Source organism: Meleagris gallopavo, chromosome 11 (assembly GCF_905368555.1).
Source record: "Meleagris gallopavo chromosome 11, MGAL_WU_HG_1.1, whole genome shotgun sequence".
In the NCBI taxonomy this organism is placed as follows: Eukaryota; Metazoa; Chordata; class Aves; order Galliformes; family Phasianidae; genus Meleagris; species Meleagris gallopavo.
Genome location: NC_139414.1, coordinates 8,344,609 through 8,371,824, shown reverse-complemented (window position 1 = coordinate 8,371,824; position 27,216 = coordinate 8,344,609). Strand labels below are relative to the sequence as shown.

Genomic DNA, 27,216 nt, shown 5'->3' with positions numbered 1-27,216 from the left:
TACTTAAACTTTTGCATCTATTTTCCTTTATTATTGTAAATTAACATATAGGTCATTGAATGGCTGGAGTGAGATGGGGGTTAGAAAAATCTTTTCTCTCTTTGGCAATAGAGAAGGGCATGCATAGCAATGCCCAGTTGAGACCAAATGCTCTTTTAACTATGTTGCGTAGATTACCTTTTCTTCCTTGTCAAGGCTCCATGTTTACAGAGTACTGCGGAAAAGGAATGAATAACAACAGAAATACAGATTGTTTGGTCATTAATGCCCTTGCTGTTGTGCTTGTTTTGAGCAGCAGGATGTAACCTCTGCCTGAAAAAAACAATGTGGGAAATCCAGCATTATCCCAGTCCTGCATGTGACAGACTGTGATCCTTGTTTAGCCTGTCCTCTCTGTAACTAATCTGGTTGAGATCCCCTCAAATCCCAAGGAACTTAGGGCTTACTGCACTTCTAACCTCTCTGGGCCCCTTGGAGCACTCTACTTTTCATTTTCAGTGGTAGTCACTCTCTCTCACAGCAAGCTGTCTCAGAGATCCTATGTCTGCCAGATTCCTAGGGAGCAAATCAGATTTAGCAGAAACCCATAAGCAGATGGTATATCCATAGCCCGATCTTGTCTGGACTGATACGGGCACAAGGGAGGCTGGAACTTAATGATCCTTGAGGTCCCTCCAACCCAAGCCATTGCATGTTTCCACTTACAATTAGGCTGCTTGTGACCCGTTAACAGTTGTCTCATTATGTTCACTAAAATTAAAATGAAATTTTGAATGAAAACTGTTCCTACCATTACTGAGTGGGATATAAACCATAGCTTGCTGATCTTTGAAGAGGTTCATAAGGAAGTGGGATGAGCTAGCTGCTATATTTGCATTTATAGCAGGTTTTTTTATGAAGTCCTGTGCTTAGGGCTTCTCTTTCTTTCTTGTTCTTGGATACTATATTTCATATACTACTAGTATATACTACTATCTGCCGACCAATCAACAAATGATCATCTGGTCCAACTGACTGACCCCTCCCCCCATGCAAATAAAGCTCAATTTTAAAGTTTGCTCTGAGACAGCTCTGCATCACTGGGTAAACCTGCAGCAAACAAGTGTAACAGCTGATAGAACTATGAGACCCAGCCTCTCAATTATCTCAGAATAAATAAAGAAATACTTTGTATGGTGCAGGAGGAAAAGCTATAAGATATTGAGACAGGATTTTTTTCATCAAGCATTTATTTCTAGTAGCTCCTAAACAGACAGAAGAATAGAAATCTAGCTTCTGCACTAATGATGTTGCAAGATAAGTTACAAAGTCTGTAGGATGATCAGCTCTGATTGCTCACTGATGGCTTCCAAATTTACAGCAATGTACTGATGTGGCAGAATGAAGTTTTGTTTTACGAAACTTACACTTGAAGGCACAAAAAATAATATTTCAAAATCTTTAAATTTTCACTAGAAAAGAAATGCAGGAATGTAATCCACTGTATTCTGGCTGGTATTCTGGCTGCTTTTCACTTTTTTGTTTGTTTGTTTTGATTTGTTTTTGGAAGCAGCCTTTTCTTTAATGTTTACAGGTTTTTTCAGCTCCACCAATATTTCAGCCAAATTACCTCATTTCACCTGAAGAAAGAGGAAATGCATTTTGAAGGTGTGTCATGGAACAATTGTTCTGTAATTAAGATATTTAGCTGCAGAATTATTCACAGAATGAGGATTTAGATGATCCAGAATTAAATTTCTCCCTTTCTTATTTTACTGCACATATGGGTGTGTTGTTGCTGTTTGTCTGTCTGTTTCCCCTCATGGTATGTTTTAAGAAGAATGAGATTTTTTTTAAAACTACTTTTTTAGAATCCAGAATGTTAACTCTCCATTGTACACCATTTTGTTCCATTATATTTCATTAGATCATTACATCACTCCAGAAGGTTTTTTTTTGTACCAGACAAGACGCAATCCGTGTTTGTTACATTCTGCATTTTTAGTGGTTTAGAATACTGACTTCAGAAGTATTGGTTATGTTTGACATGCAAAGGTCCATGGATAGAAACAGGAAAAGTTTATAACAAGTGCTGTCTTAAGTGGTAAAGTGTTAATAATGACAAATAAAAAAGGACATTGAATCATAAAAATCACAATCAACAAATGATATTTATTTTTAAGTGTGATTGCTTACATCTTGAAAATGGAAGTGAAAATATGTTTAAAAAAAAAAACAAAAAAACTCTCACCCAATTGAAGAAAAAAAGTTTCCTAAAATAATTGAATTATACAAAAGGAAGAAAAGCTGTGTGACTCATCGTGCTCCAGCTGGAAACTCTCTGTCCTGAGGGAAAACACGTCTGCCTTTATACAAAATACATTATTAGAGGAGGTGTTCTTTAAGAAGAGACAGAGGGAACTTCCATTAGGTTTTGACTGCCAGTGTCATGTTAGGAAAATTAGACTACTGAGAATTTTTATTTAAAAAAAAATTTGCCACTTGAGACATCATAATTTTTTGGCTAGTATAGGATTTTTTTTTAGCTTTTAAGATCAGAAGAGATGACTGTAATCATCTGCTCTAACCCTATGAATAAAATGAGCTGTAGCAATTCACAAAATTCTTCAAGCCACAAGCCGTAGTGTGGGTTTTGGAAAAGTGCCCAGTCTTGAAAAGCAGAGTATCTCAAAAACAAAAATAAAGTAACAGAATAAGATGTCTTGACAATATTTGACATCTGTATTTTAAGTGCCAAGGAAAGGCTAAAAGATCTTTACAAGGTCTAATCTATTGTTCTTATGTTTGTTTGTTCATATAACTGTTTAAAAGAGCGGTTACTTCGCTTGGCAGCATTTAAAGAAAAGCGCAGGAAACATGATAACCACCTTCAAGAGGATTTTTTTCCCCTGTGTAATATTACCTGAAGTAGTTGCCTCGGCCCTGACTTTCACCCCTTCTCTGAGATGTGCTCATTTCCTTTTCTTAACTTCAGGGACCCACTGGAGAATATACATCAGGCACTGCTTTGCAAGCTTTAAAGAAATTGTAGTGAAAGTTGAAACTCCTGCATGCTTCACTATTTAGTTTAATTTGGAAGTAAAAAATGGATTTACCTAACTTAAACATGTTGTCAAGGAAACCTAAATAGCTTTGAGCTCCTATGGAATTGTAACAGAGGCTTACATGGAGATACGACTGAGGCTGACACCGTAATTTTATAGGAGCTTTGAAATGGCTGAAGGGGTAAAGCTGTAGAAACAAACAGCAAACAACTCCTTCCACCTATGCCCAAATTCCCATGTGAGCAGAAGCACCACTAACTGCAGTGTTGTCTGTCTTTTGGTGGTATTTATTTGCCTGTTTTATTGTTGATTTTTTTTCCCATAGAAAGTTTAATTTCTATGCTAGTCTGCTTTATGAGAATAAGTTGGGTTTGTAGCTGCTATGCTGCTTCACAGGAAAAATGTCTGTATTATGAAAAGTCAAATTTATTTTCTGCGTATTTCTGAGTAACAGATAAGGATTTTTATAGTGTGTGACTCCATAATGATCTGTCTCCTGTTTTGTAAGCTTCCGAACTCTAGTATGACATTTAGGGTTTCTTTTTCTCCTTCCTTTCTTTAATGCAGTCTACCAACTCAGTGTGTGACATGTGCTAGGAAACAGGTGTATTCAGTATGCTAACAAAAATACATTTCAAAGAAAGATGAACCACATTCCACAAACTATTTGCTTTCAACGAAAGCAGTGGTATATTACAGATATAGGACTGTGAAGACCAGAAAACATTTTTGTTCAGTTCCCATTGAGCTTCTGTTTACAAGTATGCAGCTTTAATGCAAGCCCTCAGGTTATATAGCTGATTTTCTTTGCTTTTTGCACATAGGATAACCCACTCAACATTGTTTCTACTCTTAAATACTTAAAATGGTCAGAATCATTATTCATTTATCTTTACTGTTCTTAGATGACTTACTCTAGATCTGCATTAAAGTCAGTGGGACTTATTTTAAGGAACACTGATTCCTTTTAGAAAATATCATCATTGTGCCCAACATTTCCAGTTAATGAAACCCAGATTTCTATATGGTGCCCGTAGCTGATCACAGTCTTTCTTTATAAGTTGTACAGTGCTCTCTGGACCAAAGTGAGAATAAATAGCACTTTAAAAGCAGACAGCATCACTTTGCGTGCTTCAAAAGTACATATAGCAAAGCTAAGTAACTGGAGAAAGACTGACCACCAGGCTCTCCACAGATCTGATCTACCTTAAAGAATTTCAAGTGTTTGTGATTTCTCTGCAAGACCTCCTGATGAGCATGTTTGTGTGGTTTGCAAAGCATAGGTGGTATCCTTGTACATGTAATTGTACATGTTTTGCTTTCCATGCATGGCAGAGACACGTAGTATGAGTGACTAGACTGTAACTGTCATGATCAACAGCAACCCCATTGAAAAAAAGAGATCCACCCCTTCCACATTTATTTGTAGTATAAAAGGGAGAACAGTGGCAGTAGTAGAAGATGATTATGTAGTTCCTTCATTTTTAACTTAGCATTTTAAGTTTTCTGAAAGGCTCTGTGGGTTACAGCAGAACTGATATTTTTAGAATATTACAGATATCAGGCAAGCTAATCCTGATATAAAGTAAAAAAAGTGATTTGTAGACTTCACAGTGTGAGTTTGATTTTGGTTTGCACTGAGGCAAGAGTCCCTTCAGTATGTTAATCTTGTCTAGGTAGAAAGACATCTCTGCTTTTGATGTCTTGTCTCACAACTCATTTAGTTGAACCATTAGAGGAAAAGAATTGTTTGTTGTAAGAATTTAGCATTTGCCATCCTTTAATTAAGAACTGACAGATCTCCCACCTACATTTCGAAGTTGCTCTAGAAGTCTTGTTTTGCTTTGAATTTCCTGCACAGGCTGCACCTAAAAATATGATGTACTACTACCTGTTTCCAAAGTTTTACCCTCTTCTCTTGACACTTAAGATTGCCTATGTTTACTTGCAAAGTGTGCTATTTGTTCTATAAAACGCTATTCTATCATTATGTTTCTTTCATTATGTTACCAGGCATATAATGACAAATGATCTCCTTGGTATCTAGTGCGCTATTATGAATGTTTTTATCGGTGAACAAAGCAGATAGGTTTCAAGTTAGCATCAAAGATGCATGATTTTGAAATACCAAACAGTTTTCTCATGGTCCTGCTGATTCAATAGATTACACTTAACCCACGGAAAGATTAATACAGATATGATGTGACATCTTCTCTCTGACCACTACTAAAGCACAGTACTTCATACTGCTATCCTGCACCCATTTGTCAACTATATCTAATTGATTAGGCTACTGTAACATTTTTATTCTCCACATGAAGTTTCCTCCTCAGCAATCTCTCCCTCCTAAAATGTACATTAATCATTAATTACAAAATCAATGAGAGAGATGGTCTGAACATATGCAATTGATTGCTTCCCTCTTCAGATTAGCATAACCTACCAATTCATTATGTGCAGTGAATAATATAGTTGCTAACACTGTGAAATAGGGCAGGTCACTTGCTGTAAATTCCTTAACTAAATGTTGTGTCATGTGTCTTTTCATTCACCAAGTGTTTACTGCGTGCTTGGAGGAATCCATCTTCTTTTCTGTTGTCTCCTAGCTTACAGCAAAGAAATGATCAGAAATGTAGACAGCTAAACACTCAAATGTTGAAAGACAGAGCTCCTTCTGAAAGCTTCACTGATTAAACTGTGAGCTGCATATTGCTGAGACTGCAGCTATGAGTCAGATATTTAAGACAGGATCAAAAATGTTGGTTCAGTGTTTCTTGTGTGAGAAAGATGATGGGAATTTGGGCCTTGGTGTGCATACTTTCTTGTATTTTAGCATATTTAAACAGTGAAATTTCCCATATATTTTTTCATTCTATGCTATTCTATCGTCCCTATCTCTTTTCTCAAGGAAACAAGCCTTTCAAGCATGCTTTTCAAAATAGCTTCAGTGGTCTTTCAGTAGTTACAACTTAAGCTTAACAACCAGATCACTTATGAAGGAGAGAGAACACTGCCTGTAAGAATCAGGAAAGGAGCTGACATTAAATAAGTATTGCTTTCATAGGTTAAAGGAGGAATGACTTCTGCTTTTTTTTTTTTTCCTTTTTTTTTCCCCCTTAATATTGTTGTCTATTTAGTGCCTTATTCCAGGAGTTTCACTGAAATTAATTGGACACGTAGGGGAACAGGAAAGTGGACAACAGGAGTAAGGTTTACTCTTCTTGTCAGCCTAAAAAATCTGAACTCTTTATACTGAATGAAATTTAATCACAAACTTCACATACTTATAACAGGAATCATTGTCATGAAAGATGACTTAGCTGTTTGGGCATGCATGCTTACAATTTCCATAAACATTAGTGGAGATTTTATTGGATTTTTAGAGGAAGTAAAATAAATAAAAATCATTCCCAATTAATTCACTTCAAGAAGGCTATTCACTTCAGCAGTATTTGGGCCAGGCCCAAATTCTTACTGATTTCAACTGACTTTGTTTTAGGATTTCTAAAAACATGTCCTATAACTTTTAAAGTGGGGTTATGAAACTGAAGGTACACTTCAACTGAAAATATGATATTTAAAATATTTAATTTATAATATTGTTATTTAAAAAGATCTATAAGAAATGAAGTAGGGGGAATATCTTAAACAGGAATAATACTAATTTTTACAACAAAAGTCAAGCTATCTATGAAAGAAAGAAAAATCATAATCTTATTTGTTGTCAGTTAGGGATAGGATATGGGGAAACTGATTTAAACTAAAAAAGGGGAGATTTAGATCAGATGTTAGGAAGAAATTCTGTATTCAGTGTGTGGTGAGGCACTGGCACTGCTGCCCAGAGAGCTGTACATCCCTGGAGGTGTTCAGGGCCAGGTTGGATGGAGCCCTGGGCAGCCTGAGCTGGAAGGAGGCCAGTCCATTGCAGGGTGTTGGAATTAGAAGATATTTAAGGGTTCCTTCCAACCCAAGCCATTCTATGAAATTGCAGTAAAATTATCTGCATGCTAGAGGTCCACAGAATACAGATACGTACCTGAAACCAAATATCTCTTATTTTATATGTTGAGAAATTTGTTGTCTGATTTTAATAGCAATACTGAATTGCTCTTTGAGCTAATGCTAAAATACTCCAATGTCATTATCAATATGGTTTTTTTTTTTTAGACGTAGGTAAAGAAAATCAGTGCAGCCTCTTGCTCTTCATACGTACATTCTGACTCAGATATTTCTCTCCAGAAAACCTTGTGAAAGGATTCATTGGTAAAGATCCAGTTGCAAAATCTTAGTCTAAAGTAGTGCTGGTTTCTTTCAACACAGAAAATAAGTGCAAAGTGCATGTAAGCATTAAGTCTGTACTGGTAGTGCTACCTCCCTGTCATATATTTTCACTTGTCAAATATTACTTGTTTCAGCATTACTTTTCACTTTCCACATTATGAGGTTTATCTATGTTTTTTATCTCTTCACTAATCTGACAGGTTTTCTCTTTATTTTCCAGTAGCCAAAATTTCATGGTATCTCTGCAATCTTTGCCCAAACCCCTTTGTTTCACCCTAATTTTACCAGTCTTATAGTGTGTTCATCAAATATTAGTATAAGCTAATATTTAGCCAAACTTTATATACAACTCTTTCATTACAACACATGGAAAAAGGAGAGAGATGAACCATATCTGATTATCTCTGCATGAATAAGGTTTTCTTAGCTAAACAAGAGCCTTTTTATGTGGGGAAAAAAAAAAAAAAAAACAACCAAAAAACTTGCAGATTATTGGCCTGTGTAATTATATTTATGAAGTTTTCGAAAAGTTTATTATTGACTGACTTGTCTGTGTTGTAGTGTTGTTGCATTTTATTATGTACATATGTACTTGCCTTTGTAAAATGCAGATTAATGAACCATTCTGATAAATATTTGCAAACAGTTTTAAACTCAAATGATTGCTCTGGTTGCATAACCACTCATCCTTTTTATTTCAAAAAACAAAATTCCACTGGAGTGGATCTCTATTTGAAAGTTGTCTTTTTTTTTTTTTCTTCTTTTTTTAAGCTTAGAATTATCCTATAAGGTGTTAACAGTACTTTGGAGTCACTCTAGTGCTATACATTGTGTGTTCCTAGGCTTTCAAATTTTTTGTTTTTAAATTACAAACTTAAAAAATACATACAGTAATTAAAAATTCAACATATTCTAGTCCTGCATCTTGTTTTCTGAGTTTCAGTCCGGAGCAAAATTTTTATGGTTCAGTTATAAATCTTTGAAAATAGGAGTTTACACCACTTTAGCTATAGTGGCACTAGCAAAGCAGTATAGTATACACCAGAAATAGAAAGCAAGTTTAGAGATGACATTTAGGACATGAGGAAAAATAACTGTGTTCTGTTCCTTTCCACAGCCTGAAAAAGACCTTCTGGTTTAAATATCATCTCTAATCCTATTTTCCATTCCTATCATATATTCAATTAACCTATTTTTAAATTATTATTGATACCAATTAGTCACATTTTCAAGTACCAAATCAAATTGTGTGTTCCCCAGTTACTCTCACGGTGATTGGGAAAGGGACAGTGAGACTGGGCACTTTGAATATTTCTGTATGAAAGACTCAGTCCTGAAGCTTGCTGGATCCTGTCCCTGCCAGCTGCAATGATAAATCCATTATAGGAAATCCTTCGCTTGCACCAGAACAAGGAGCTGCAGGGTTGTGCTGACATGCAAACCACTTTTTCTAATGGCAAACTAAATATTCACAATTAGAGTTATCCTGGGACCTCTGGAAGCCATAACTGAGATATTCTATTACTCAAGAGCAATGATTTTCACAACCACTTCTGGAATAAGTCGTATCTTCCCCCACAGTTTAACCTCCAGCCAGGAATTTTTAACTGAGTCCTGAATACTATGAAGTAAAAACGTCACTGAACACTAAGAAATCATTTAGTACGTCTCTGTGGCCTTCACCACAATTCCTTGGTGTTAACGTTATCAGAAAAGGCTCCCCACCACTGTGCTGCCCCATTTGTTTTTAAGTTTGGGACCTATCTTGGTATGGACATACTCCACTTGTTTTACCACTGTTGTGAAGAACACCTAAATTGAGATTAGTGTGTCTAGCTAACCACTTCCCCTACTCTTGCACTAGCTGAGAAATTCTTCAGACTTCATAGTACCACTCTAGCAGAGCCAACTTTCCTTCTGCTGGAAAGTGGGTGGTGTCCCTCATACTTAACACTGTTGCTCTGAAGAAACACAGGAATCCTGGGTGCCTGCAGCACAACTGTCAGGCCACTGACACATGCATGTCTTGTAATGAGGAGACAGAGGAGTTGATGTAAAGCATGCAATTCTGCCAAGGCCTTGGTGGAAAGCAGACATTCACATACAAAGAGACTCAGTGTTTTCTCACAGAAGTAACTAAGCTCTCAAAGTAAGTTTTATAGTTCTCAGTGTTTACTTCTTTCCTTAGTCAGTTTCCAACACACAACTATTTCTGTTCCTCATTTCTTGCACTGCATCATGCAGATTTGATGTCTACTGTGGTGCTACAGTATTGCTTTGCTAAGATCTTGCAAGCTCCATTCAATATGGACAATATATAGGGACAATAGATAAATTGTTATTGCAGAACAAATGCAACTCCAATTACTTCTTGTACCCACCAGGATAATATCAATAGGAAATAAATATCCTTGGGAAGATCAGAGAGAATAAAGCTATCCTGTCTATATGACTGGATGGATAAGGTAGAAAGTAGTACTATATTTGAACTGCATTATCAGTACTTATCAATTCTTACTGCTGTAATAATAGTAGACAAAGCTGCAAGGAGCTACTGCCCGTTATCCAAGAAACACACACTTTCAAATTCAGCAATGGGGGCGAATTAGTTGCTGAAGCAATTGCTTGTGGAAGATGTTTTGTTCCAGTATTGTAAAAGCTGATATTTATGCAGAGATAAATGTAACCTAGTCTGTTCCATAGATGATAATAATGTATATTTTGTTTGTATAAACAGTGTCTTCTTGGCAGGTAATCTGCAGCCAATAGATTTAGCTACTAAACGGTCATGGAAATATGATTTGAATTGCTCTCCATACTGCTAGTAAGTGGCCAGGAAAACAACTGATATCTAATATAATCAGTGGATTTAGTTTCTGTGGAAAAGAAGTAGGAAAACTTGTTGATTTGTGTAGATGTTTTGGGTTTTAATGTTCAGAAAAAGAGATGAATAATAGTTACTCTCTAATGATACATTTTAAAGCCTATTCTGAATTCCAGAGAAAACCTGGAATATGAATGATTTGATAAAGTTGAATTTTCATGCTAATTTTTCAATGGGATTTTGACTTCATTATGTGCACAATACCTTATTCAACTTCACTGTGGTGTTTATAGATATAGGAAAATGTCTTTCTTTAATTCTTAGGAAATACAAATGCTCTTTTTAAAATGTTCTTTCTAGTGGCTACATTTCTCACTGAACAGTACCTTCTGCACAAGCCAAATGCATGATACAGTCATTTGAAAAAAGTAGTGTGATATTTTGAAATTGCTTTAGTTACTGAGGCTGCTGTGGCAGGCTGGTAACCACAGTACTTGTTCATGGGCAACAACTGGGAGACAGAATGTTCTTCCAAAAACATGCTCTTGGTCATACAGAGTTGCAAATGTGAGATGTGAAGAATGGTTGGAACTAAGGTCTATGTTGGGAAGGCAGAACCCTCCTCTTCAGAATTTAATTGTGCTGCACATGGAGTGCTAAATTATTCCAGGAGACATGCTGAACTCACCTGACACATCAGAACGCTACATCACACCAGTCATCATATTTCATTTGTGATGGTCTCCAGTCACACTCCTGACCTGCAGAGCCACAACAAGAGTTTCTGAGTTTTTGTTATTTTCTAGGCACAGAAGCCAAAAGGAACTCTGTTAAAACAGTTCAAGGCAGCAAGAGGGCAATTCATGGTAATTTCATTGGATTCAGACACAGTGTGATCCAACGTTACTCTGGTTTAAATGCTTACATGAGTTTCTACAACAAAGAACAGCTTAAGTAAAATAGACTTAATTTTTTTTTTATTTTATTGCAACTTCCATTAGAGTGCACAGGTAATTCTATCCCAGCTAACTTGAGATGAGTACTGTGGCATATTGTTGGACACATCGGAGGAATGCAAAGCAAAAATTACAGCTGCTGGGCATGGATCTGCAGCTTTCAAGACTGCACCAACCATCCAAGTCCTTCATCTTCTTAGAACCAGAGAAATCTTGCCTATGTGCTCCAGCACAGGTAAATAACCTTGGAAATACAGTGGCAGTGGGTCAGGTTAAATCAGTGCTAGGACTTTTTGCTCTTTTGCTCTTCTGCTGTTCTATATTGTCAGAGGCAGCAGGAAATTAATATAATGACAATGTACTAGGGAAAAGACATGACGAAGTTTGCCTAGTTTCAGCACTAGCTCTGATTTTCCAACAAACTTAAATCTGAAATTCACTGTTTAGGCAAAGCCAACCATCCTACTGACAATGCTTCCTAAAGCATAGACAAGCCAAAGCTGTGAGTTTTACACAGCTCTAGGTCTGATTTATCCAATTCTAGCAGAACTTCATGGTTTCCTGCTACCCTTCTTTCTCTGAAAGTCAAAGTTATTATTTCCTAGTGTTTTATTTCCTTCGTGAATACTACAGGGACATGGTATTGAAAGCTCAGTCACAATGTGCATACGTGGACTTTGAACTATCTCATTTCAACAGCATGCCCTGTGCCACTGTCACATTGCCCATAAAAGGCAATAGGAAGAATGTTGCAATACTGACTTGTGAAGATTTACAGCAACATTCTTATGTGCTAACCTTTTTCTAATGCTAATCAGAAGCTACTTGAAATCATTGAATTGTTTGCTAATGTTACAGTAACGCTAAAAAGAACCCAGAAATTAATCACTGTATTTCTTCCCAAACTTGGCAGACTTGCTGGCTGGAGTTGTTGACTGTTGACAGACTTCCATTGGCTGATGATCTGTTTTCACTTTAGACTCATGTTGGCCAATTCCCCTCCTTGGTGAACTTTTACTTCAGTCATCTTAGGAAGCAGCACTACTGGGAAGCAAGAGGAATAGTTCTGCAAGAGACGAAGATTCATGTCAGCATGACACTGCTGAGAATTCAGAGTACACCTGCACAAATAACCTCATATTGTTTTCTTGGGGTCCTTCTGGATCAGTCCTTAAAGCTGACCATCAGCTAATACATTCCTAAGTTACCCTGATTCAAGTGGAAACTCCTGAAAGTCAGTTCCTTGCTGCTTTCTTTGCCTCTCTCGCTTTCTGTGCCTGAGACGCTCTCCACTTCACCCTGGAACCGATAATTGAATCACAGTTGAATCAGTTTCACAGATGCCAGGGACTGCCTTAGCCAGCACAAACAGGTTGGCAGCATTTCTTTATCTGAGTCAGTGACTCCTTAGCAATTCAGATCAGGTTAAAACACCCTTAACGGGAAAAGAGTCTGTCTGTCAGTCCAGGACCCATAACCAGGTGCTTGGGGCACTCAGCTGGGAAGAAAGCTCTTGCTCTGACTGAGAAGAATCAACTGATTATTCTGAAGTCCTACCCCACATCATCAGACATGAGACTCCATAAGATAAGTCCCTGGGAAAACAAATACAGAAGGACCAAACCCCCTTTCCATTCATTTTAATCTCATTTCTTAGCCCTTTCTTTTGATACCATTGTCTAAAAATCTAAATCTCTGCACAAATTCTTGAGGAAACCTGTCTTTAGCAAGGACAGGTAATAAGGTGCATGTTATGCTGCTGACCTCAAGAATGTTTTGGTAGAGGTTGCTGATAGGCTTTCTCATGTTCCCTCTGTGCTGCTCGTTGTAAAAGGAGGGATCTTCTCTTTGGTATTAGTAAAAGACCTCTCTGATTTGCAAGTTAAACAACTAATAAATAAAATTTAAAAAAGCTGCCAGATACAAATGCACAACTATATTGGGATTTTGCAGTATTTTGATCAGAAACAAGTTATAACTTTACACCTTAAATTCTTAGAGTGAAACTGATTTACTGCTATTGCATGTTCAGAATGCCACCTAAGAAAGACGGTGTGACTACCAGGCCATGCCAGACCCTGTTGTCTGGTCTTAGTTTCTCTCTGAAAATCTGTTAGGAAAAATCAGTGACTTTTATTCATATTTAAAGTGTATTAATAATAGTAATATTATACTGTAGTGAAGGTTATTTTGCATAACTTTTAAATATTCAATGAAGATTCAATATATTGTCTTAATAAAACCATTTTCACAGTAACAATTAGCAGGTTTTTAGTGTCTGCTGTGGTAGCTGCAACAGAGGGTAAGGGCTGACTTGTCACATTTTTGAACGTAGAAGGTAGCATGTAGAGCTGCCACCTTGGTTGGGGTTAGTCTAAGGGTGTTGGCTGAATAGCTGAGAGCTCAGCTGTGCCAAGTAGATGAGCAGTGTGACAGTCTCCATGCTAATGTGTCTGCAGGAATTTGCACAGGAGAAGCAGGGCACTCGTGAGAGTAGCAGAATAAATCAAAGTGTGAAAGCAATTGCAGTCAAATGTCGCACCCAAGCAGTCAGTGACTTGACATGCTGTTTAGAAATAGGTTGGGTTACCTGTCAGTGTGGCATTTTCTTTTGGTTGCTAGAGAATAATGTTATCTGAGGATAAAAAGTAAGGAGCACAGATGGCTGCTACACATGCTTGATCCTCTAAACTCTTATCGCAGCTAATTATTCCATTGACGTAAATGGAACCACTCCTTTGAATAAGGTCTGTTATATTCTCCAATTCTTTTACGATTGCAGTACAGTTCTTTTTTGCATTCTGTGTGTAAATGTCTGTGCACTTTAAAAAAAAAAACCAAACATTATTTGGGGGACAAACTGTTTTGTGCCTGGCAGTCACTGGGACCAAAGTCATTGGTTAAGACTGTAGGTACAAATATTTCTTGGAAATGTTACCTCTGCACTTTCTAAACAAATAAACATATTCTGATTTAACTTATTTTCTTTGTCTAGTAACCACAAGCTCGGAGTCCCCTGCCTGACCAGCATTTAATGCTTCCCTTTATTTTTTTATCCAGTAATTGAAGACTTGTGGTGCAAGAGCAGAGTTTACCTTGTAAACAAGAGTAATACAAAGAAAAGTCATTTAAATTTAGAATCTAACATTACTTCTTCTTACCTATTCCAAATTAGTTTATGTATTATAGTGAAGGTCACTTATTCTTTTTTGAAATATTGATTGACTGAGTGTGGATCGTTTTTATGGATGCTATTTTTGTTATCAGGCAAGCATCTATGCTCTGAGGATAGAGCAGAGGAGCACGCAGTTTGAGGTGTTTTCCTTACCTTCACTAAAGAAACAGCCCGGCTGACACCAGGAACATGGCAATCGAAATAAGAGTAAGTTGCCTTTGGAAATCTTGTAGCCAGGACTTGACTTGAATGCATAAATTTATAATGCCACTGCCTTGGCACTTTGTAATTTTGGCATGGCAGCTTCTTCTTGCCTGATTCCTCTAACACACCAGCTCTCCCTCCTGGAGGTGATGTCATTACCTGTGTATCTCTAGATACAGAGATAATTTATGTTACCCATCCTCTTTACTACATTTCTACAAGAACCATTCCCCTTCCTGGCTTTATGCCATCACTTTTGAAAACCACCATATCCTCAATGATGCAGGGCAATACCCCTTGTCTACTCTTTCTACAAAAACTTAACATGTCCCTTAGTCCTCATAATTTCCCACTAGCTCTCTCTTTGACTTTCTTTTCCTCCTCCTCTCCTGGTTCTGTAGGCTCCATGCTTTTACCTCTCCCTGTGGCTTTTCCTCCTCTTTCATCATCCTGTCTGTGCCGTCAGTGATCCTTAGCATAGGGATACTGGGAATGCTGGGAAAACAATGCTGTAAAATGAACTCTTACTATTTACGCTGGTTTCCAACTCATTCTTTTAACAGCATATGGTGTTAATCTAAACTGTCCGATATCTTAGTGGGAGGGAAGTCACACCAGAGGATTATTAAAACATTTTATCTGGCAGATGCCACCATATTTATTGATATGAAATCTCCCTTCCTCCATATAAGCCACTGAAACCTCCCTCTGAGAAGTTCTTTTGAATTAGTCATAGCTCTATTAAAATATTTTGTTAAACTTCACTAATTTCTGCTGGTGCTAAAGTCTGCATTCTTCTTTCAGGAAAAGTTATCACTAAGGTCAATAGGATTTTAAAATAATGAATGACTTGTTTATTGTATTTGGCTAGTTGAACACATTATAACTTTATATATAATTGCTGAAGGCTACATATATAAATGTGTACACATATCTATACATGTGCATATGTATATTTGAACTCCAAAATCTCTATTTTATATAAAATATTCCTAAAGAGAATACTTAAATTCAATTAATACTGACACATCAAAGTACTATAAAGAAGGGCCAAAGTAAAGTATTTCTTGAATTAAGTTTCAGATATTCCTGAAGTGTGTAAGAATGTAAGCCAAAACTGAAAAGCATTTATACAAAATTACAGGAGATATCTGAAGAAAAATTATCAAAGTTTCCTTATTTGTCTTTCAAAAATACTCTTTTGAATTGAGTGTCCTACAGTTTTAATCAAACAACCAGAGCCAATACAAATACAAAGAAAGAGGGTCAAAGACTATTTAAAAAACATCCCTTTGGAAGGGTAGAAGCTTTCTGTTTGGTTTTAGTTTCACAGAGGAAACTGCATTCAATTCAGTCAAGCACTGCGTTTTCAAAAATTTTGTGGTTCTGGCTTAATTCCACAAAAGAGAAAAACTTCAAAGTTAAGGATCAAGCCTCCAATATTTGGTCACAATATGACACAGTTGCGTAAAATTAAGGAGAGTAACCCATTGTGATAGAAGTGGGGAGGGAGTGATCTCTGACTCTGGATTTTCTTTCTTTTGCTGATTGAATCATAACAAATTCAGAACATAGATTAATTGGTTTTGCAGTTGTCTTTGCTTTTTCTTTTGGAAGCAGGTGAGAAAAAGCCTTCTAGGAAACCTGCACACGTCCATTGCTAACTAAACTTTTACTGATGATTTTATGCTTCTCAGATAGGTACTAGGCTTAACTGCTCTTTGCTGGTGACCTGTTTGGTGTCCTTTGTTTCTGTGGATTCTTATGAGCAGCCTTTTTTTTTTCCAGCTGGCTGGCATGGGACCATGGCCATCATATCTAGTGACATGCAGTACAAAGGTACGTTGTCCTTCCTGACACGAGCTCAGAAAATGAGAAACAGTGAGGAAACATCTTTCTTTAATAACTCTACTGATAGAGCTTGGGAAAGTGGGCAAGTTTTAGGCTCAGAGCCAGCAAGATTTACTGCAATTTTGCATAGAAGGGAAGTCAATAGATACGCAGAGAAGAACTTTTCGGAAGAAGAAAAATCACACATGTTGCTACATCTTATAGGTTAAAAATTTTCCATTGCCATCTGTTCTTTAAAGGGAAAATTGGATTTTGTGAGAATATTTTTTCCCAGAAAAAAAGTATCTACTTTCTGTAGAAAATCAGGGCTATTCATCAGAAAGCCAAACACCTGCAAGCCAAATATTTCTGGCTGAAAGTACCAATGTGGAGTGCTGCTGCTGCACCTCTTGGGAGGATGGCAGTTTGGGGCTGCGTTTCCATGCTCTTTGTTACCAGACTCACAAGTGCCACATCTTTGTTGCTTTATAGGACTGTGTTCAATTAGGGACAGGAGTTTATGTGGCCAAATGGCTGAAGCATGTGGCAGCAATGCTGCTGGGAAGCAGAATCTGGATGTGAGCTGATTTCTCCCTCTTTTCCACATGCAAGACTTAGGGCCCAAGCACAGGCAGGCTGGGGCAGAATGGATGCTCAGGCAGCCGGGGCTCCAAGATCAGGTGAAGTAGGATTCTCATTCAGTGAAGCACCACAGAAAGCAGAGATGTCATAAAGCACCTAACCCTACCATGTGCACAGCTAGAGAAGTATTTCTGAGTAGGAGTTATCAGATAGAACCTCTGTTATTTTACCATTATAAAAAGAATTCCCTTGAGCTTTCCTAATTAAAAATAAATTAATAAGCTCTAATAGCATTTGGAAAGCAATGGGCCTGACTGGTCTGTTTAAATTCCAGGAGGTATACTGATACACTGGGTTACCTAGGGCTGGAGTTTCATAATGCATGAAACTTTGGTCAATTGCTCTAACAACTATATATATTTTTTGAGAACTGAATTTTGGTTTTGGTCAAATCTAGATTTAAAAAAAAAAAAATTGTTGGCAAAACAAAAAAATAATCATAATCAGGAAAAGTATCTTTTTTGTTCAACCCAAAATATTTAGTTCAGCTTCAAAGAAAAGCTTCATTATTTTTTGTCTTGGACCATTAGACACATTTTAAATCTTTTTTCTTTTTAATCTAGGCCAAATTTAAAATGGACAGCTAAAAGTCTTTGTTTTGAAATTGAAGTGTTTTGGCAGTTCTAGAATGAAATGCGCCATTTTGAAAATACTAAAATGAAGTGTTTTGACATTTCATTTTTCTTTCTCTGCATTGTTTCATCTGGATCTACTTGTTAAATTCCATTCAAATTCAGGAGGAGTCTCAGTGCCTCTGAAATGCCTCTGTGTGGTATATTCATTATTTGTCAGAAAGCAGTGAGTCATTAAGCTCTGCATCAGTTCAACGTTAAATAACAGGAGAGGATGTTTAATAAGGAATTGATTGTATACAACTATGTTTCTCCCTCATAATTACTGCTGTAAGGGTGAGCACCCAGCAGTGTGGAGCCAATTCAGGAAGGACACAGCCTTCACCCATCTGGCAGAAGAGGTGGTGGACAGTCCCCTGATCTTTCAGCTGGTGCTGTTTTCTCCTCTCCTTCAAGTAAGTCAGTCTTCTTCCTCTCTTAGCGTTAACGAAAACTGTATGCCTTGTGCCAGTGTTTCTGTAGCTGTTAGCTAGAATGAATAGACAAAAAGAATGAAAAACTTAGTTTTCTTAATTTTCTGGTTGCTGTATTCAAAGAGCTGAGATGACCTCATAAGAATAGCTGTAAATTACGATGAAGTTGTAGTCTGAGAAGTGTAGATTGATAATGATTGAGGAGCAGTCCTGCAAACCTCCTTGGTGCTGCTTACATTGAGTAACTAGAAAATGACCCCTTGGGGGAAGACGTGGGGGGGGGGGGACAAAAATGTACTAAGTAATGCTAGTGACACCCAGGCAATACTGAAGTTTCTAAGACACAGGGCAGGATCTCCATGTACTTCTTCCTCCTGTCTGGAAAGATATGGTCTCATTTTAGGAGGCATGCAGTGGAAATTCATGTTTATTCAGTCAAGGAGTAAACTTGAGGAGTACTCATTCTATTGAGATACTTGAGAAAGCTTTCAAGGAAGAATCTTTGATAAATGTTAGTACATGAACTTATTGCACTTCTGATTTACTGCGTTTCTTCTGTCTTTTCTCATTAATGAAGATTGAAGTTGGGTATACTACATCTTGTTTAAATATTTCTAAAAGCTATTCACCTGCATTGGAAGTAAGCAGCTGGCATACCAAGTTTTCTCTTTTTGGGCTGCTCAACTTTACCAGGGCTATTCACAGCTTGCACTTTACTAAGGTCGTTGGTATCACTGTTACACTTTTTCTGTATTACATGAGGATCAAGTTCCAGTAGTTAACAAGTCAAAAAATATTCCTGGGGGTGGGAGAGGAACTAGGTAGATGAGTGCATTCCACATGTCCACTTTATTTCTGGAATTACTGCTCTCATCTATGTGAGAAATAATTGTGATAAAAAATAGGCCCGACCTGCAGTACCCCCAAATCCCAAAGAAATGCTTTTGCAGGCTGCACTCTGAATGTTCCACTCCACTTTGGCCAAAGCACGATGGGATCTCAACTGCTGGCTGCCACTCAATGTCTGGACACTAAATAGTCTCTGGGCCAAAAGTTGCACTACTGTAATTAGAAATAGTTCCATAAAATCAGTTTCTCAATACCTATTCTCTTGAAATTTAAAGACAGATTTGGCCCACCACATGGACTGAGTTTAACTGAAAGGAAGGAGCTGTATTCTGCTCTGAGTTATGGTGAAGTAGAGGAGAATTAACTCCTTTGGTTTTAATTGGCTTCAGACCTCGGGTCTCATACTGACATAACTGTGCTGACCTCAGTGGAATTGATCCTAATTTATGCCACTGTAACTGAGAATGCAATGTGCATTGTTTAAATTCTGTTGAGCACGTCTTCTTCCAGGATGGAAACTATTTGCAAACTATACAAGCTCTTTCCTAAGATTGAGGCTTGTCATATCTGAGATTTTTGGTGAGGCAAGGCTGTGGGGATAAAGATATAAAGCACACTTTGTGTTTAGTGCTACCTTGTATACTTTGAATCCCACAGTGTCCTGCAAAATTATCACTGCCTCCTTAGGAGACTAGAGGACTCCTGTCCTTTCATCATAATATAAAGAATGTTCTAGCTCTGCAGTCACCGTGAAGAAGGCAGGGGAACACCTTTAGGAACTTAAAATGCCAACACGTAGTGGATATACTCAGGTTTTTATAGATATATGGGCTTTTGCACTAATTGATTTTTTTTTTTTTTTTTTTGCAGCTTCTGTTTTTTGCATTGTTACACGTTACATTTCTGTAGCACATGTTGAATGGGATGCTGTGCAGCTGAAAGATCACAAGTCTCAAATGGCTCACTTGGTTCTCCCATACTGAACTGACTGCCTGAGCTGCAGCTCTCTGACAAGGGGAATGGTAAGGCAACTCTCAGAACTGTCTTAATTGTCTTAAATACAATATAAAGGAGCCTTCATCTTGCAAGAATAATACACAAACACACATATATATACACATGTATGTATATATATACGCATATATATACAACCTGAACAGCAACTCTGTCTTCCTTTTCTCTCACTGGAAATACTTTTTTTCAGGCTGACTACTTCGCCTGTTAGCAATGAAATTTGGCCAGGAATCCAGCATGCCACAAGAAATCGAGTTGCGACCACATTAATCGTGACTGGCAGGGCAAGGTTATAGCATGTGTGGTATACATACACTATGCTATAGTGACCTGTCAGAGTTAGAGGCTGGGAGGTGTGAGGCTGGGTCAGATAACCTTATTGCAAGTGAGGCACAAATCAAAGCTCAAAGTGGCTTTGGTTGTTTACTCTTTCAAGAGGCATTTATTGAGAACTTCTTATTTTGAAAGCATGTTTTGAAAACTTCAGCTGCAGGGTTTGTAAGTTACCTTACAGAATCAAGCTGTGTACCTATGGCATACTCCTACTTACTTTACCCTGTTTTGAAAAGATTTACTAAAACCTCCAGTACAAAACAACTGCTGAAATTAGGCTGTCAAAGGCAGAGTTGTTCAGCTGTGGTAAACTAAAGCACTGCATCACCCAGCCAGTAACAACGTAGAGGTGGTGGGATCTTCCCTGGGAGGAGACTTCTCAGCAAGAAGTTAGGCATTCTCTCAAGAGAAAAAGAAAGATGCAGGTAAATTCTTTACATTATCAATGAACTTTCTTCATCTCTGTGCCTAAAATACTGATATATATGTATATATTTAATTTATTTATTTTGAGACCTTCCTATTTATTTGTCTTTCATAATTTTAAATTTCAGTTCCTTCTTAGACTTAACTGCCCAAGAGGAACTGCCAATTTAATTTGGTTCTGGTGGGGATTTGACTCAGTGTTTCAAGGTAGGGTAAGCAAGAGCCTGGTATTAAAATAGACACAAGACATAGTATATAAATCAGCTTCCAGAATCACACTGAAGCACTATACAAATTTTCATGTCTGAAGTGGCATATTAGAAGGGCACGCTGCTCCTCTCTTCAGTGTAAACTGGAAAGGAAATAAACTTTTCAAGACAACAAGAACTGGGACTGTAAAAGGTCTTGAATGCCCCATCCCCTTACCAGAGTTAAACATATTCTAAAGAAGCTTATTCACCTACAGCAGCTTTGCCATGGTCCACATCTTTGCATGATCACTTGTGATTTATGTCACTGTAAGGAGAGGCAAACTAACTCTCTCAGCCCAGATGCAGCTGGAAAAAAAAAAAAACACATATATATATATATATATATATATATATATATATATATATATATATATATATATATATATATATATAATATATATATATATATATAAAAAAATAATTTATATAAAAAATTTTGGAAGATATTACTGAAGACAATGAAAGGATAACCTTTTGACACTTCTACATTTTTGTTCACACATGTTGGGTAAGGTTTAAGGACAATTAGAATTTAAGTGCTTAAAAGGTCAGTGCTGTAGCCTTGCTTCAGTAATATAATACAGAACCATACACTGGGCATATGTATCAGATCATTATTAGCAGAACACTGAGCAGGGAAGTGCTTTGATTTAGCATACTCATTAGGGAGCTGTGTATGGCCCCAGCAGGACAGAGGTAGCAGAAGCACTCCTGGATGCAGAGCACCTTGGGATTACTGAATGCCAATCCTTGCAAGCACTTCTATATGAGCAGGAGTTTGGAGCACTTTCTGCATCCTAAAAAGCTTAAGATGCTGTGAGTATAAGTGATCACTTAAGGCATTTGGGGCAGTCCTACATATCTACCTCATTTCTGATTGATGCCAGCCCAGCCTATACTTAAACCTCAGTAAAGCAGCACCATAGCTTCCCAAGAAGCAAGATAAGCCTATGATGGCTCTTAGCATTAGAAAACTTTTCCTAATATCCAGTATGAGTTTTTCTTGCTGTCAATTATTTTACTATCAATCACTTCTCTCATTATCCTCCAAGCACATGAAGACGGAATTTAGGAATTCATTTATTTGTGTGCAGACTCTTAACTCTGTCACCTCTTCTCTAATTATCTTCACTTATTCAATCTTACCTTTTCACTTGTACTTACTTTCTGGTCCTTCTCAGAGCTCATACCTAATAGCACACTCACTTGCAGGACATGCTCAACATTGGACCTGAGGCCCTACCAGAGCCCAGCAACTTCTCTTAAGGCAGCCATGTAGTTTTTTCAGTCTCTCTCATAGGACCACTTTCAGCAGAGGTGCCAATGTCTACTTCCACCATTTAATTAGAAGTGAAAGCAGATGTACTGATGATAAGAAAAGCCGGGCACTTAGCTGGCATAAATTGGTTCCACATCTTAAGTCTATCAACAGCAGCTCACATGAACTGAGCGTAGTAAACCTACCAGGTTTACAAATGCCCTGGCATTAAAACATCCAAGCCTCCTGATCTGTTTCACTCCAAGTGCTGATTTTGCCAACTGCAGGTTGGAACTATACCATCTCTCTTGGATTTGTGTCTGTAAATCTAAACCTGCCTTGCTGTTTTGATGGATATAAAACTTCGGTTTATGAATGCTTGTGTAATTTATACCAATTGTTTGACCAGGAGAATTGCTGCAAGAAGCAGAGCTAAAATCATATTAAATTTTCATCCTGCTCTATTTTTTTAATTGTTTAAAATCTTTGCTTAAAAGGTTCTAATTAATTATTTCAATGTTATCAAAATGCTCTGACAATGTATTATATTCAGTGTCATCAGCTCTAATTAACTCTAAAAACGTTTCTTTGATTTAAAACATCACAAAGCATTCATAAAGGTATCCCAACAAACAATGTAACTGAGGTAAACACATAGCACAACTGATTTCACAGATATACCAATTAAAAATTAACAAGTGAAACCTGAGCAAGTAATGTAAATTAAGAATACTTTCAAAAGCAAAAATGTTTAACAATAAAATTTGGATAGCATCTTTTCCAATCTTACCTTTTTTTTTTTTGTTTGGTTGTTGTTCTGCTCCCACACTTTCAGATTTGCTGATCTTCAGAATTAGACTTGACTGTGGGGAAAGAGAATGGATTTCCTTTGTAGCTGAAAATATTTAGTTGGTAAATCATATTATTCCATTTAAATTGTTCTTATTTTATCCAGCTTGGTCTCCAGAGTTGTCACTGCATGTTTTCACATACGCTTTGGTCATAAGATCATTTCACACTTTGTACAGCAGAAATAGCATATTTCTTTCAATTCACAGAATTGAAAGATTTGAGAAGATTTTGAGACTGACCAACAGTATCATCTGTGGCAGCCCTATATAACAGTCTATATTTATTACGGTCACAACTGAAGCCTTTCAGACTAGAAAGAATTGTGGAATAATTATTCATATTATACTATGTTTTACTAATAACAGGAAATACCCATTTGTGTTACTGTTGTTTAAGTGTATTGGTAAATTCCCTGCCTTAGTATGCTATGGAGAAAAGACAATCTGGATGGATAATTATTCACAATGAATTTGATCCTTATCTGCAAGCTGACAAGGTAAGTCATTCCACTTCATTGAAACAAATAGCTACCACGTGATCTCTCCTACTGCTAAAGCCAAAGTACTTCTATAGAATCACTCTTCTGAATACCATCACTATACCTGCTATTTGCACTCGTGTTGGTAATAATAAATAGAAATACTGCAGCTGCCCTTCAGCGTTGGCATTTCCTAGTCTTTGTGTAGCTTCTGAAGTTCATATGTTGCTGTGGTGAATGCTCTGAGGAAAGACTAACAAAATAGATTGTTCTTGTTTTGTTAGGTTGGTTGGTTTGGGAGTGGTTGTGTTGTTGCTGGTTTTTGTGGTTGCTTAGAATGGACCTTTGAATGGAAATAAAATAGGTTACAGAATTGGGTTACCAGATCAGCAGCTCATGGCTTGCATTATGCAAATATGAGACTGAGAAATTATTCTGTAATGAGAGCATAAACTATACAGAATATAGTGGAATGCATACAACATAAGGAGACACTCTTCAGTTTCCAAGGGATTGCATTTTTTAACTCTTACAGTGTTTCTTCACATTTCAGCACTGAAGCAGTTTCAATTGGCCAAGCGTTTGTTTCCTTCTGCCTCATACAAAGCACCCAGCAATACTCTGAGACAAAAGCTGTACTTGTCCGGTGAAGGACAGAAAATGTAAACTGCTGAGTAACAGAGGCTAGAAGCTCTGTTAGGGCCTAAGCTCAAAAAGTGAAAGATTCATCCTGCCAAAAGTAAGATAGGTATTTGATGAGTTAATGTCTAGTAAGATTCAAGTTAGACTTCAGGTAGAGGTCTCTGGGAAGTGAAGATGGATATAACATCTCGGAGAGGTTGTGGAATGCCAATGTATTAATTAAAATAAAAAATAATTATAATAATAATAAAATCACCCACAAAACATAGTAATACTTAAAGCTAAAAGTAAAAATCAGGTGTAGATTTAACTCTTTGTTGAGAGGCACCAGAAGAATTCACAGCTCCTTCCAATTCTGCTTTCTGATTGAAATCAAGAACTGAGGATGCATTTCTCTTAATTAGATGCAGCATGCAGATCTAATTTGTCTATTTGTCTGTTGTCTATTGTCAGGTACTAATTTGTCATATTACCTGAACTATGCTCTGCAAAACTATTTCTGTGGCCAACTCTTTTATGGGTTATTTCTAGAGTACTCACTTTTCTAATAGGCAGTCATTGAATTTACCAGTGGGACCAGCCTCTCCCAAGACATCCTCTATAATTTGTTCCTTAACTACTGATTTCTACCAAAGACTTCTGTTATTTGACATGGACATTTTTATCAGTCTATAAATGAATTACAGTATTCATCCAATCATAAAATGACATTATGAAAGCAGCTTTTTTGCTGATGTGGTGACTATAGAGTTGCTTGACATTATTCTGGTAACAAAATTTGACTGGATATACGTTTTGACATCTAGGAAACAAGGATACTGATGGAAACCGATGGACCTTATGTCAAAAGAAAAACAAGAAACCCACAAAACAAAAAACAGCAATAACAACAACAAAATCCCCCACAACTGGCTGCAGGATGACAGCCAGCAAACTAATAGGTGAATTCTAAAGAACTCCATTCCCAAGGGGCAAAGTCAAGAAAGAAAGGACTGGAAAAAAATAGAGAGGGAAAAGTGAAGACAAGCCAATGCTTATATTTCTTGTAAAATTAACAAAGAAATAACAATGGGAATTTTAGAACTGAAAAGACAAAGGCTGATGAACAGTTAGTTTTATCTAGGATAGCTGACATTCAATATTCATGTTTCTATTTGTACTATACCCTTCAAATATAACTGTGCTCATAAAGCTGAGTGTCTCATTATTAAGTCCTTTGTTCATGCTTTTAGTCTTTTTCTTAAATTTTGACATAAACATGTTCCAGAATAGTGTGAACAAAATGCCATCCCCCGGAGGACTAGCATTTGTAGACAGGTTGTGCTGTGGACATTTCATTTCAGAAGCCAAGACCTTTTCTTACTCTCCTCAAGAACCTTTGTAAACACTTCTGCTTTCACATTTATAAAATGTATTTATACATAATCTCCCAGATCTCTGAGACAAAAAACATGTTTTGGGAATCAATTATGTACACATTTTCACATATTTTTTTTCCATTTTGAACTGAGCATTTCTGCGTATTGTAGATTGGTCGTTTTTCTCCGTCATTGAGTGATAATATGTCATAGGTAAAGGATTTTTGACAGTGTTTAAAGCAGAACTGTGATAAATAATGCAGCGCCAAGACTTCAGTATTAGCACAGTCAACAAACTCCTCAAAGTAAATGATAACATTTACATATTTTACCACCTGCTGACACCATGTTTCCATTTGTACTGACTCCAGTAGCAGACTATTTCTAAAGCCATAGAAAGACTTGGTAATTCTGCTGTTTTTGAGCAGCCTGTGAAGTTCTTGAGCAGCAGATTTTGGAAGCTAAAAGACTGGCATGGCTAGTACATTCTTAGTATTCTTTTGTATCCTGTAGTCAACTACTGTTGACCACTGTTGGATGTAAAACACATATTGGGAAGTTACACCTTTGGCCTTCTCCAGAATGGCCATCTTACTGCTCTATACTGGGGAGAAAAAAAACAAAAACAACAACAAAAAACCCACTACCAAGGAACTTACAAACAAACAAAACCCAGACAACACACACAAATTAATAAATAAAGAGAAATAGAGAAATGATCTTGTTAGCAAGAAAAGATTCTGAAAGCAAAATAATGAAAAATAGAAAGCAAAAGAAAAATAGAAGTTTCTGTCAAAGTGACTTGGCTACATTTTCCTTAGTTTTTGGCTAGAACATCTCCATTGATAGAGTTGCTAAGTGCATTCTATTTACAAATATAAACACTTGATTTTGATCAGCAAAAATGCATCAGCACACTTGAACAGTGTCAATGATGACATAATTACACTCACAATTTCCTCTCTGTAATGATTTTTAAATGTCAGCAGTCATTTTTTGTCTAATCGTAGCTTGCATGTCAGCGCTTTCTCTTAAAACAGCATGTTTCTCTCTGCTGGAATTTCACACCTCTCCACTTCACCAGTGAAGATAATGAATATGATATAGAACTTCAGGATATTTTCACTTCTGTGCTGTGCTGTTTTACTATTTAACATCAAGCAGGCAGAATGAAGGTGTTTTTTCTTTTTTTTTTCTTTTTCAAGTGCAGAGTTTAATCATCTAAGCTGTAAATAAGTATTTGATTTTAATGAACAAATCAAGTATTCATTTCTTTTGCCTCCCTGCTGTTGCTGTGCTAATAACCTGTTTATAAGCGTGGACGTGTGATAAAAATATTCTCACTCATCTCTGTTGCATACTTACCTACTAGAGGAGAAGGCTTATCCTGCAACGCCAGACAGCTTCCTGCTCAGTTCAGTGTTTAACAAACTGTGAAAGCAGGTGACCCTTTCTCTGCAAAGACACCCTGCTTAACGATGTCACTGCTACTGTCTCATGCTATGGCCTAGAAAGTGACTTACGAAATGCAATTTTGCATGGCGCCAGGCCTCAAGATACCACAGCATAACAAATAGGTGCATCTGGAGTTCATCTCAGTGCCCTCTTCCTCTTTTCATAGATCACAGATCATGTCATCAAATCTATGGAAGTGTATCACTTGTGCAGTGAACTGGAAGCTCTGCATTGAGGTTAGCAGCAAACATTTTCCACTCATCTGAACATACACTGGAATTGGAAATGGGGGCCAAAGA

General features: G+C 37.1%; 1 protein-coding gene and 1 long non-coding RNA gene across 19 annotated transcripts in view; one reads left to right on the top strand and one right to left on the bottom strand.

Moving 5' to 3' along the window:
- The window catches only part of LOC104912564 (uncharacterized), a 228,954-nt gene that overhangs the window by 200,536 nt on the left and 1,202 nt on the right, over window positions 1-27,216 (top strand). Inside the window, exons 13-17 of the long non-coding RNA XR_014885408.1 lie at window positions 11,151-14,487; window positions 16,273-16,323; window positions 17,864-17,983; window positions 19,721-19,872; window positions 23,350-27,153. This is a non-coding gene — a long non-coding RNA (uncharacterized LOC104912564). The remainder of the gene's footprint in view (window positions 1-11,150; window positions 14,488-16,272; window positions 16,324-17,863; window positions 17,984-19,720; window positions 19,873-23,349; window positions 27,154-27,216) is intronic.
- Window positions 1,962-27,216, bottom strand: part of LOC104912568 (uncharacterized) — a 98,041-nt gene continuing 72,786 nt past the window's right edge. For 6 of the 18 annotated variants that reach the window (XM_085232592.1, XM_085232590.1, XM_085232593.1 and 3 more), the window contains 3 exons: window positions 22,923-22,995; window positions 17,855-18,057; window positions 1,962-12,171 (listed from right to left, as the gene is read on the bottom strand). In XM_085232592.1, coding sequence (XP_085088718.1) covers window positions 12,076-12,171; window positions 17,855-18,057; window positions 22,923-22,995 — 372 coding nt within the window. In that variant the 3' untranslated portion in view covers window positions 1,962-12,075. Of the gene's footprint in view, window positions 12,172-17,854; window positions 18,058-21,083; window positions 21,181-22,922; window positions 22,996-27,216 lie in introns of all 18 variants that reach the window. The other 12 variants (XR_014885403.1, XR_014885407.1, XR_014885397.1 and 9 more) reach the window with 7 other exon arrangements.